Source organism: Nanorana parkeri, unplaced genomic scaffold, assembly GCF_000935625.1.
Source record: "Nanorana parkeri isolate BGI_ZX_2015 unplaced genomic scaffold, ASM93562v1 scaffold643, whole genome shotgun sequence".
Classification (NCBI taxonomy): domain Eukaryota; kingdom Metazoa; phylum Chordata; class Amphibia; order Anura; family Dicroglossidae; genus Nanorana; species Nanorana parkeri.
In genome coordinates this window covers 581609-594659 of record NW_017306911.1, presented here as the reverse complement: position 1 = coordinate 594659, position 13051 = coordinate 581609, and the positions used below count along the sequence as shown (strand labels likewise).

At 42.2% G+C, this 13051-nt stretch overlaps 1 protein-coding gene across 3 annotated transcripts in view; it reads left to right on the top strand.

The window, feature by feature from the left end:
• The window catches only part of SEPT8 (septin 8), an 86748-nt gene that overhangs the window by 26047 nt on the left and 47650 nt on the right, over window positions 1-13051 (top strand). For all 3 annotated transcript variants that reach the window (XM_018563223.1, XM_018563222.1, XM_018563224.1), the window contains exon 2: window positions 10502-10616. In XM_018563223.1, coding sequence (XP_018418725.1) covers window positions 10502-10616 — 115 coding nt within the window. The remainder of the gene's footprint in view (window positions 1-10501; window positions 10617-13051) is intronic.

Sequence of the window (13051 nt, the reverse complement as noted above, 5' to 3'; positions counted from 1 at the left end):
TATTTGTCACATTCCTCTGCTGAGAAGTACTGTACATAGACACGTTTTCTTCAATCCTGTAGTGTCTCCTTGGTGTTTAGAATTTTCCTGATTTGTACGATAACAACTAACATAAACTGCTATGCTCTTTGTGTTGGATCATTTCTCTGATTCTACACTTATAGCTTGGATGCTGATTTCAGCTGGTTACACAGTAGGTGGTCTGTTCTGTTGAAGCAAGCTCTGCTGTGAATTCCTGACACCTATATATTCTGGCTTGCTATGTGGAGCCAATGCCAGTATTTAAAAACTCAAGTATTTAACCAGCATTTTCTGTTGCTCTTGCTATTTAACTTTCTTTGTGTATGGAAAGGTGCCTCGCACTGTATACTTTTATTGAAGGTTTAGAGAAAATCTGTTATGGAATAAACACAGAGGCTACTAATGCTTCTGAAAATGCTGGGTGCCTGGCTGTCATTATGCCCTTATGTGACTTTCCTGGGTCACCAACCTAAAACTAGTATGTAGGTAAGGACTTCTGACCTTTTCTGATATGGATACTTGTCTAAGGTCAGTGGCTCAAAGTATTGAATCCAGGAGGTCATCATGGTAGATAGTCAACTAACATTTTCAGAAGGTTGTATGTTATGCCTTTATTTCTTTCATGTAGAGCTACAACAGTTAATCGATTACGTCGATTAAAATCGACGATGGAAAAAGAGTAAGAATGGAGAGTGGTATACAGACACTCAGCGATCGCTGAGTGTAAATAATTGAGGACATAGTATATTTACCGTGTCCCCAATTATGAATGAACCGGAAGTGCTCTACTTTCCACATTCTGTTCATTCATGATTGTGGACATAATAAACATACTAGATGCACAAATTATAAATGGACAGGAGCACTCGGTATAGAGGATTCCTGTTCATTCATAAAAGGGACTGCAGAAAAAGAGAGGGCCGCAACAATGATTATTTTCAGCGATTTTAGTTGGCCGATTTTTATTTTATCGATTTTAATCTGATACATTTTTTTAAAATTATTCCATAATTTAGTTAATTAAATAACTAACATTTAATAATTAAATAATTATTAATGCATATTGATTATTAAATATTAATTAAATGTTTCATTATTTAATGAACATATCCTATTCATCCTTTCTGCATTGTTCTCATCCGTGGCATATGTTATATATGTCACAGAGAGAACTTGTGCAGGAAGGAAAACATTACCAAGCAGACTCCTCTCACCAGATTCTTTTGTCTGGAGGCATCAGATTGGCTGCATGCTTGAATCCGCTTCCTGACATGGATTCATACGTACCAGCTGATTGGCTAGAGATAACATTTTTCATCTCGCCATGCTCGGCTCTCACCTAGCTGAGCGCGGGAGAGGATATTGCTGAACACACTGCATGCAAAGCTTCACGCACCCCGCCTTTCTTTGCTGCGTGTGGCTCCGTGTGCAATGTGTCTTGGGACCCAAAGGTTTATGTGGACGTTTAGGCCCCATTCACACCTATGCGTATTGTAATATGCGCGTCTGTCGCGCGGTTTCGCGGTAAAAAAGTTGCGCGACCGTCGCGCGATTCCAAAGGCTACTTGGCAGTATACAAATGGAAAACGCCCTACAAAACGGACCAATACGCAGCAAAGAACGCTCCGGGACCTTTTCATGCGTGGGCCGTTTTGTAGTGCGTTCGGGACGGGCGGAAATACGGACAGGTGGGAACGATACCATTGACTACAATGCAATTTATTTTTTTGACCGTTTTGTAGAGCGTTCATCGAGCGTAGGACGCGCTACAAAACGGTCAGGTGTGAATGGGGCCTTAAAGGAATTAGAAGATGGGATGCATTTATAATTGCTGCTGTATATATTGGGGGAATTGATCAAAGCTGGAGTAGATGGAAGCTGATTGGTTGCCATGGACAACTGCTTCAGATTCTATCTTTCATTTTTAAAGAAGACCTTTACCCCCTTTCACTAAAAATCACAGCAGCATGCAGCTCTCCATGCTGATCTAAAAATCATTTTGTATTCATTGGGTAAACAAACTTGTTTTTGATTGACTTCATCCACCTGGTCCAACTCTGGCAAAATGATGTAATCTTACAAGGATGCAATGCTTTGGCACTTACATCAGCAGAGCTTTGCTGGGAAATCTCATCTGTAATCTCATGATATTTCACAGAAATACTTTTTCCTCCCTTGAAATGATGTGCATGGTCACATGTCCTAGTCACATGTGCCAGATTTTGGGGAAGTAAAGAGACCACAAGTAATCTGCCGTTAGTAAACATGGCCACATGTGTTTGTTGTTATTTGAAAGATATGGGTAAAGGTCCACTTTAAATGAACAAACTGAAGATAGAAGCTAATGGGTTACTATGGTCAACTGCTTCAGGTTCTGTCTGCTCCAGTTTTGATACATTTACCCCATTGTGTGTTTAATGGGAGGCCATAGTTCTACTCAGTTCTTAAATAGTTAAGGCATAGAGGCCAATTCACTAGAACAGTTGCCAACATCTTTGATCCTGAGAAAGTTCTAAAGGCATGTAATCTGGCCACAATGCTCCATGTTTTAAGAATTTATTCTGTACCAGAGCCATGAAATGAGCTTGTAGTTGCCTGGGAACAACACTCCTGATCCTGGGATGCTTTTCTGTCTAATCAGACTAGTTGGGTGAGCTGTATATTCATCAGATCATTTGGAAAGCTCTCTTATCTGGTGGCATAGTTTTTTTTTTTCGAAGAAACAAATGCAGGACGGAATATCCTTTCCAACACTGAGTAGTTTTATTTGGAAGGTGCCCGTTGATTAGAACTAGGACGTCTAAGGGTGTTGTAGTTGGTCTAGTGATCTATCAAGGTTGGGTCAGATGTGTCTTCCATGCTCATGCACTTCTCTTCTTTTCCTCGTTCCCCCGTTTGTATGTTTAAACAAGAGAACACCAAGTATTTACGCTTCCTTCTCTCACCTCCTGACCTGGTATAAGCTGGTATGATGTCTTATAACTGTACAGTAGCTTGAGGAACACGTAGGAGTGGAAACACTCAGCCAGTAGCTATAGAGAGTCCTTCACAGTGAGGCAACTTTAGGGCCTTTGCATGTTTTCTGGCTTGGATGTTAGTTCCTCTATTAAAGTTACAAAATCTAGATAATACAGGATTTTATTCCTACAGATCTTCATAGCAGTGTGGCCACTTTGGTCTTTTCCACTTTGTCCTTATGCATGCAGTTAAATGCATGTTGAACCCTGCAAACATTTCTATTTTATAGCTTTTAAAGCAACCTTGTCCATTTAAAAAAAAAAGAGGGAATATTCGCCTTTCAAGCGGTTGTGCGTCTACAACACTGTTCTGTAAATCATCTGTTAAGGTTCTCTGGGGATTAACCGAAGCCTTGGAGTGCATCGATTTTTCTTGTCCCCTGCAGCGTGCATTTTTTTTTTCTTTCTCGCTGACCGCCGCATCACTATTGTGTCGAACAGTGTTGTTTAGGCCGGGATGGGGGGTGAGGGCTAAGCATATCCCTAAATATAACATTTGTCTTAAAGAGAACTGTGGCCAAACCTTTTTTTTTTTTGTGCGAGTTCTCTTTTGGGTCACGAGAGGGCATTTTACTAATGTGCTACTGTGACCCAAAACGCAGCAATAGCCTGCTCTATGCTAATAGCACAGAGCCGCGCTGCAGCTGGGAAAGTTCTAGACAATATTGTCGGGATCCACCCCGCTGCCTGATTGACTGTTGGCTCTGCCTCTCTAGAGCCGGAGCCAGCTGTGCCCACCCGGTCTGTCAATCCAATGAGCACTGGAGGAACAGAGAGGGGAGGAGGATCTCTATGGGGAGTGATGACTGTCAGTGAAGATTGTGAACTGAGCAGTCAACGGTTTGTGATCTCGATCTTTTAGAGCTGACGTGTGACAGCTTTAAAGGAGAACTATGGGGTTAAGGCTTTTCCTCATAGTTCTCCTTAGGGTAACGGGAGGACACAAACTAGCGTCCTCCCGTCACCCTAAGCTCAGTATACTGCGAGCTACAGCTCGCGGTATACTGAGACGCCGCAGCTGAAGCGGATCCCGACAATTATGTCTGAATCCGCCCAGCTGCGTGAGTGACAGCTGGCTCTGCCTTTCTAGAGGCAAAGCCAGCTGTACCCGCCCCCTCCCCCGTCTGATCCGCCAGTCAGCGCTGGCGGATCGGAGAGGGGAATCCAGCCCCTCCCCTGTCACGGCAGAGAGCTGTGACAGGATCGCGAGGTAAGCGAACGCCGCTATGTGTTCCCTCACTTCCCGATCTACTGAGCCGACCTGTGACAGTCTCATTGTCACAGGTCGGCTAGAACTATGAGGTGAGTGAAAAGCACTCGCCTCATAGTTCTCCTTTTTAAGTGTCACACATCGGATCTAACTAGGGGGATGCGTGTGTTCCACCCTCCCCATAGTTCTCCTTTTAACAGCTTAACAACCTAAATCTAACCCTAAAATGGTGGGGGAAAAAAGAGCCAATCGAGGCAACAAATTGAACCAGTCAGCAAGTTACTAGTGCTAAACAGCAAACACTGCGACTATGCTAAAATCAGAAATTCACCCACTTTACATTTTGTTTTCCAAGTTCTCTGTAATCCCCTGCAGCCAGTTTTCCATACAGCAGAATGTTCCTAAAGCATGTGCTGCATATCTCCCTCCTCTCTCTTTGCTTCTTCCTACCACATTCATACTTCCAAGTGAGATCTAAGTGTGATTAGTGACAGGTTTTGTGTGTGTAAGATGACAAACCTTTTAGTTCTGTTCACTTTTAACATTGATATACAATGATGGCACAGAGTGTACTTAAATGTTTTCTACCGTGGGATGACCCTACCTGGTCATCCCACAGTGGAAAACATTTAAGTACACTCTGTACCATCATTGTATATCAATGTTAAAAGTGAACCGAACTATATTTAGAGTAGGTTATGTTACCTGTGCGATAAACAGGAATCATCTTAATAGGTGCAGGGTGCCATATGTGCAAACTGCTAAAGGGAATGGTTTGCTTCTGTGACTGAAAAGGGTAGTCGCATAGCATAAATTCTAAAAGAAATTCCTTCTTATTGAAAAACTTGTACTCCTTTTGTCCAGATATGGTAATACGTTATGTGAGTTGTATGCTATTTTTTTTTCTCACCATGTAAACTGTTCATGTGTAGTTCTGCTCTTGCTGGCAGTGTCAGATGCACAGTGATGTTGATGCGGAAGTGAGTCATGTATGTGCTAAAGAAATAGTTTTCATTTTAAAAAAGGGTCATCAGAAAACATGGACGTAAATGATCACTAGATACATAATAGTACTGACTTGGCATTAAAATGAACTCTAAGTGGAGTGGATTGGCATTTAAAGTACACTTTCTCATACAGCAACTATTTTTTTTTATTTTTAGTAATCCTGAACAGAAAGAAATAATTATGGGCATAAAAGAAATACATACTGTGCACTGATCCAGACTATATATTATGTAGCACAGCATTTAAAGTAGTAAACTCTTTCCAATAATGAATCGGGCCTGTGTTACTATTCAAGAGACTTCCCCTCACTTCCTGTGCTGGGGACAACTCTTTTCCTATCCCTACACACCCGCCGAAAATCGTACGATTCTCGGCGGGTTTTCGAACATGTTCGTAAGATAAGTAGTGCGACCTTACAGTAGTAGAGGTCGCACGGCTTCCACGCACAACGGGTTCTCCCTTTCGGTTCAGCCGAGCATGCGGTGGCTGGTCAACCGAGGTGAAGTGAGCTGAATGCAGCCGATGTATGGCTAAAAATAGCTATACAGGCAGTCCCCGGGTTACGGACGTCCGACTTACGGACAATCCGTACTTACGGAGTCCACAGTTCTCGTAAATGTACCGGCAGCCGCCGGTACATTTAAGAGAACTGTGGCTGGAGCGGCCTGTGTCCCTGCTGCTCTCCGCACCTGTGTTGGCGGAGGCAGCAGGGACACAGACCGCTGCATTCTGCCGCTGCCCCCCCTTACCTCCGCTAATGTCCCGGCCTCCTCTTCTGCCAATCCTTCGGTTTACCCCGGTCCGGACGATCATCTGCTCGCAGTCCCGGTCAGGCCGCTCCTTCGCTGTCCCGCCCCCGGCCGCCTCTTCATTGCAGGCTGGGAGCTATACCCAGCCTGCTATTGGATATTGTCAAATGCAATAGCCAACAGCAAGCTGGCTATTGTAACCGCCCACTGCTTGCTGTCAATCAGCACGGGAGGACCTGATAGAGAACTTTCTCCATCAGGCCCCTCCTCTGCTGATTGGCAGTGGGCAGATGCAATAGCCAGCTTGCTATTGGCTATTGCATTTTACAATATCCAATAGCATGCTGGGTATGGCTCCCAGCATTAAAATAATTTAAAAAAAAAAAAGTTTAAAAAAATTAAGACAAAAATGTAAAAAAAAAAGTTGGATAAATAAAAATTTAAAAATGCAAACAAAAGTTTTTATAAAATATAAAAAACTTTTTTTGGTGTCGTCATTTTAAATAAAAAATTTTTTTTTTGTTTATATTATAATCTTCTGAACAAGGGGAACAGACAGCAAAACAAACGTGACCCTTCCCTATGCTATCCAAAATGAAATAATGTTTTTTTTGGCTGGAGTTGCACTTAAAAAATTTACCTGTTCCGACTTGCATACGAATTCAACTTAAAGTGACTTTAAACCCTCAGATTTTTTAACATAAACAAATACTGTAATGTGTGCCTTACTGTAATCCATGGTTGTTTCCCTTCTCTTTGCTGCTCTTCCTTTTAAATCCTCATGTCTTCTCAGGCTTGGGGAGAACTTCCCTTTGCAGCTCAGGGCCTCTTCCTGTAGTGCTGGCTCAGGTTACAAACCTACACACAGACACCGTGTATCCATTCCTGAGACAAGGCAGTCTGCTGCAAAACAGAAGTTCTGCCCAGCATGAGAACAGATACAGATTTAAAAGGAAGAGCAGCAAAGAGAAGGGAAACAACCATGGATTACAGTAAGGCGCACATTACAGTATTTTATGTTAAAAAATCTGAGGGTTTAATGTCACTAAGTACAAACCTAAAGTCCCTAACTTGTATGTAACCCGGGGACCGCCTGTTCCAGTCTGCAGTGAATAGCTGAAGAGGCTTTGGCTTCTTTAACTTGGGCTCGATTATTCATTCAGCTACTTCCGGCAGCTTAGTAAATAACCCCCTAAATGTTTCAGGATTGTAATAAAATCGTTTAATGTGAATAACGTTTGGTATGTTTCACCACATGACCTTTTCAGAATATGTTGGCATAAATAAAGTCTTGTATTAGGCTCTCCAAAAAACAAGCTTAATGTCTCTCACTTGCCTTGTGGGAAACTAAATAACATGAAACTTCCAGGCTAGATTTGGGAAGCTGAAAACGTATGTTGTGCAAAGTTTTCGAGGACATTTGTGGAGGTTTAGGCACTTTATTACACATTTAGATACAGTAAGCCATTTTTACATAAAAAATGTTTAGGATATCCCGGGAAATCTCCCCAGCAGAGAAACCGTAGAGGTTCTAATTTCTTCTCACTCTATAATTCACTAATCACTAGAGGACCTACCAAAACGCTTTATGAAAGTTATCTGGGTGTACTTTTATATACCAAGTGCTTCTTCACCTGGCCATATCGGCAGACAGCACTTCATTGATGACTACATTGTAACAATGTATTTTTTTTTTCCAATCAGATATTTTAAATTACTATACGTAATTTACACTTATTTAGAATAGTTATGGTACAATCGGATCAAAGGGTCTTAAAATTGGAATTTTTTTTTTTCTTTCTTGTAAACAAATACTATTCCTACTTAATTAACCACCTATTAACCCTTAGTTAACCCCAGTAAGCTGTAAACCTCACCACCATCCCCTCCTGCTCTTCACTAGTATTTCTTAGCTGATATGTAACACAGAGCAGCGCCCAGCGGGGAGGAGAGAAATCACGGATGCAGTGCTATTTCGGCCAAAAAATTGCACTTTCTGCATTTTACCAAAAGTGCCATTTTGTCCGATTATGTTTCAGTGGCCGATATGTCGGTGCATCCCTAGTATATATATTATTTTTCTATTTATTTTGTTTAAAGAAAATATATTCCATCTATAAATTAATTTACCATGCTTTGTACCAAAAACAAGTGTCATAAACAGGACAAATCACAGAATGTTTGGCTTTAGAATACATACAAAATTAAATATTTTTGGCAAATTACTGGCAAAAAGCCTTGTTTGTTCCGTAAAATAATATATGTATTACTTCGGTTTAGTAAGTAATAGTGTATGTTGAAATAATAGGACCGCAGCTAAAATCCAACACATATACACACCGCTCATATCCCAAATGCTGATTCTAACCTTGACTCCTTCCTAGGTGCAGGCCACAAAACGTACCACCATCCAAGTTGCAACAAACAGTTGCAAGTCCAACAAAAGCCGCACTCCACAGGAATTCCAGCGGGATAATACCTTTGATTTAATAACGGGGCAATAATGTGCACACCGTTTTGTCTCTTAGAGGCTGAGGATCAGTATGGGGAACTCAAACGGTGTGTGCGTTATTGCTCCGTTATTAAATCAAAGATTTTATCCTGGTGGAATACCCATGGAGTGCAGCTTTTGTTGGACTCTTGCAGCCATAGCTAAAATGTCAATATTGCTCAGGACCATATGTTGTAACATAGGTACAGGAGCTAAATGTATTCATGAAAAAGAGAAAGTTTGGAGCTTTAAACTTGAAATCATTTCAGACAAACAATTATATATTTTACTTTTCGATTTGAAAAGTTTGGCAGCAAATACTTATTCTTAGATTGTCAATCTTTACATTTCCCTGATCCCAAATAAGAAAGTGTGCACATTCTGTATTTAGGGGTGCTCGGAGGGGTGCTGGTCCTGTTGTGTTTGGCTTTTCAGTTGTGTGCACATTTTATGGATAAATCATGGTGTATTGTGCTTTTTTCAGATGAAAGAATAAGAATCCGTTAAAGAAAATCCACTTCCTCTGATTGCTGTACACTTTGTTTATATGCTTAATGTGAATTAATGGATATTGTTTGGAAGAGGAAACATAGCTGGGTGACTTAACCCATTGAGTGTATGTGTGTTGGAAAAGAAACCTATGGTTTTAAAAAGTAGCACAGCGTGTGTGTGCATGTAGAGTAATGTTTTTTTATGACATGGCTGTATGTGGGCCACATAGTCAGAATCTGATTTTCTTTTTTTCTGCTGATCTCCGTTCCCTGATGAGCAGGATGTCTGGAATGTAGCATATCAAAACAAGATGGTAGCTTACTCCTTACATGGACAGAGGGGACACTTACCGATGTGTGCTCAGCAACATGGTCTGACACAGATGGTACAGGTATTCACACCAATACTTCTGTAGCTTTAGTGGCCCTTAAAGAAGGATCGCGGGGGAGAATAAAATGGGCTGTTGCCAATACTTAGAGCCCGTGTGGGACAAGTAGGTTCTGTGGCTTGTGAGCTGAGTGATCATGTAACTGCTGATTGCTCAGCTCCTGGCTTTTCCTTGCAGAGAGAAGTGAATATCAGTCACCGCTCCCCACAGGGGAGGCTTGGTTCACACCCAGGCGATTGAGCTGTTTTTGCGCACGCTTTTTTGTGTGTGATTTTTGCTTTAAAAACTGCACGAGAACCACATCGTTTTCAATGCATAGAGATGTCTATGGGACCAAAACCGTGCAATAAGTGCCCGAAAATGGCTCCTGCACCTTTTTGCGCGACACGCAATTTTGTCCACTCGACGCAATGCAAAGGTGTGAACTGCCTCCATTGACTTGAATGCAAATCTGTGTTTTGCATGATATCGTGTGTCAAAATCTACATGATAAATCGCCTAGGTGTGAACCAGGACTCAAGGGGCAAACAGGGGAGGGAGCTGGCTTTGACTCTAGAGAGGCAGAACCAACTGTCAGTCAGGAAGCCTGGTGGATCTTACCCGGCTGCAGCATGGCTCTGCACTGTCAGTGTTTAGTAGACAGTGGCCCGCTATATGCTGACTATGGGTCCCGGGTGTACATTAGTAAATGTACTTCTGTAAAGTCTAAAACAAGGTTTGGCTTTACATTTAATAGATGACGGTTTGTACCTGGATAAATGTTGGCTTCTTTACTATTGGGGGCTGATATATAAAATGTGGAAGATGGCAAAATCCCTCTTACCCTGAGCAACCCTTAAATACTTACTGCTGAACCCTGCAGGACTTTTAGGGCTGATTCACAGCAATAGGAGGCCACATTTCTGCTTTCAGATTGGAGTCGTATTGTAATTTGTTTTTTTTTTTATCTGCTGTTTCCTGATTAACAGTATGTCTGGAATGTAGCATATCAAAACAAAATGGTCGCTCACTCCTTATGACACATCTGCCAGTGCCCCCTTGCTTGTCTCAGGAACATAGTCTGTTTAACCCTATGGGAGCCAGCACAAATCTCAATTGTCTTCCCTCTCTTTTTTTTTCTGGCAGAATGACGAAAAACGTAGCCTCGCACTGGGCGGCCATGTGGGTTTCGACAGTCTTCCGGATCAGCTTGTTAGTAAATCTGTCACCCAAGGCTTCTGCTTCAACATCCTCTGCGTGGGTAAGCTGCATGTGGACATACTTTTATAATGCTGTGAATAAAGCTTATCTAATGAAAGTTTGAATGTTTTATAGGATAGCCTTTTTGAGAGCTTTCATTACAGGTCCATGCTGTTGTCACAAGGCATCTGCGTTATACCTGTTTGATTTGGTTATTTCACTGCCAGTAGCCAAAATGAATTTCTCTTTTGTAATGCAAAAAAGCAGTGGAGATCACAGGGAAGACAGACATCTTAAAGCAGAACTCGGGGGAATTCAGCCCCACTGCAAGGGTTAATCCGTTAACCCTTGCAGTGGGGCTACTCCCACACTGCAAGGGTTAAGTGCTTGTTTTAGTATAGGGCTGAAAATAAGTTACTCACCTGATCCTCAGAGCTGGCCATCTGTGACATTGCTCCCTCCAGCCTGTCTCCTCCGCTGCAGCAATGGTATGTCCCTTACACGGTGTATAGAATGTCCTATACACAGTGTATAGAATGTGATGAGTCAAGAACCTTAGAGGGCTGCATCAGTAGGTGACAGAGGCTCCAGGGACTGGTCAAACAGCAAGCTGGCTCTGATGATTGGGCAAGTATGACTTTGTTTTGGTCTAGGGCTGAAAATAAGCACTTAATCCTTGCTGTGCAAGGGTTAATAAAAGATTTTTCCCAGAGTTCTTTAACCACTTCACCCGGGCTCAAGTACATACACGTCACACGCTTGAAGTGGTTATACCAAGAACATGTTATTGCTGTTCCTATACAAGTGATCCGGCTTCTGTACAGGCACCGGATCGCTTGTACGGTGCAGCGGTGTGTGTGTCCTCCACCGGCTTCCCTGGGCTCTGCTGTCCTCCGTGTGGGACCGGCACGGTAGGTCTCCCCTGATGGATTCGGAGGGAGATGAGCATGCTTCCAGCCGCTGATCTCTCAGCAATCTCGGTGATCGCTGAGTGTTTGTAAATAATTGAGGACAGAGTATGTTTACTATAGCCTCAATTATGAGGAGATCACTCACTCACCGTTCATTCATAATTGGGGATACAGTCCTCATGTTATAAATGTTATAAAATTCCTGTTCGTTTCTAACAGGGGCTGCAGAAAATGAGATTGAGGATTCTGTGTCCTCAATCTCTTCTATTTTAAAAGGGAAAAATCAGGGGTCTGTTTTACAGCCCCAATATTTCCCCAAAGCCCCTAAAAGTAAAGTAAAAAAATAAAAATATTTACTAAAAATGGATAAATAAATTTATAAAAAAATGTAAAAGTTTATAAAAAAATAAATAAAAATAACGTATTAAAAAAAATGTAAAGTTAAAATTAAAAAAAATTTCGGTTTCAGCCTGACATTTTTTTTTTACATTTCGGTTTTAAAATTTTCATTCCGGTGCAGCTCTATATTTTACACATGCCTAGACTTCAGACTCTGTCATGTTGAAGTGTAGTTTTGAAATCTAGCCATGTGCATGTTTTCCCATAGAGATTAATGATTACTAGGTAGTTGCTTGTTGGTAAGGTGTGGAAGGAGACTCTGCTTTTACTAAACGTGTTTAAAAAATGTCATGAGCCATTTAGAATTTAGATCCAATTTTCCTCCATTTTCACCAGTGAACTGTAAACGCAGAACTACAAGGCTGATAATGGTGACAAATGTGATCCCCCTTTTCCCTCTCATGGTTCCAGCTTGCCTCCCTGTTTTTGTCTTCTCCGGTATAATACCCAGCATTCCAGAAGGGCAGTAGACTGTGCAGCCTTTCACATACAGGGTCCTTTCTGCACAGATGTTACTTCTGTATTGTTAATCTTTCACAAGTTCATGCTATAGTAATAAAGTTTCATCGCTGCAAACGGAGTAAACACTTAACATTACTTTTGTGAGGTTTATTTTGTGCATATGAGAATTTTTCTCTAGTGCAGGGGCCTCCAAACTACAGCCTGTGGGCCACATCCAGCCTGCCAGTCTGCAGCAACCTCAGCTGGCTGTCAGTGGATGTGCTGCAGTGTGTATTGTAATATTGAGACCTGAGCATCAACTGCCAGCCAGACATGACCCTCCCTCAGTTCCCAGCACCGGTTTCCCCCCTCCCTCTGCCGTGCTTGTTTGCCAGGAATGCTGTCATCCTATAAACCAAATATGTGATTAGACTGCCCTTGCCCCCCTCCCATTCACAGAAGGGGCGGACTTATGGGTAAATCTGCTTCACCTAATGACTTCCAACCTGCTGCTCTGCCACCTGAAAAGTAAGTGGGACTCTGCTGGGCACACATTAATGTAATGGGGCATTTTTCTGGGCACACATGGATGTAAGGGGGCATTCTGCTGGGTACACATGCATGTAAGGGGGCACTCTGCTGGGCACACATGCATGTAAGGGGGCACTCTGCTGGGTACACATGGATGTAAGGGGACACTCTGGGTCATCCAAGTGTAGGGGGGGGGGGGGGGGGTGTGGGTCGC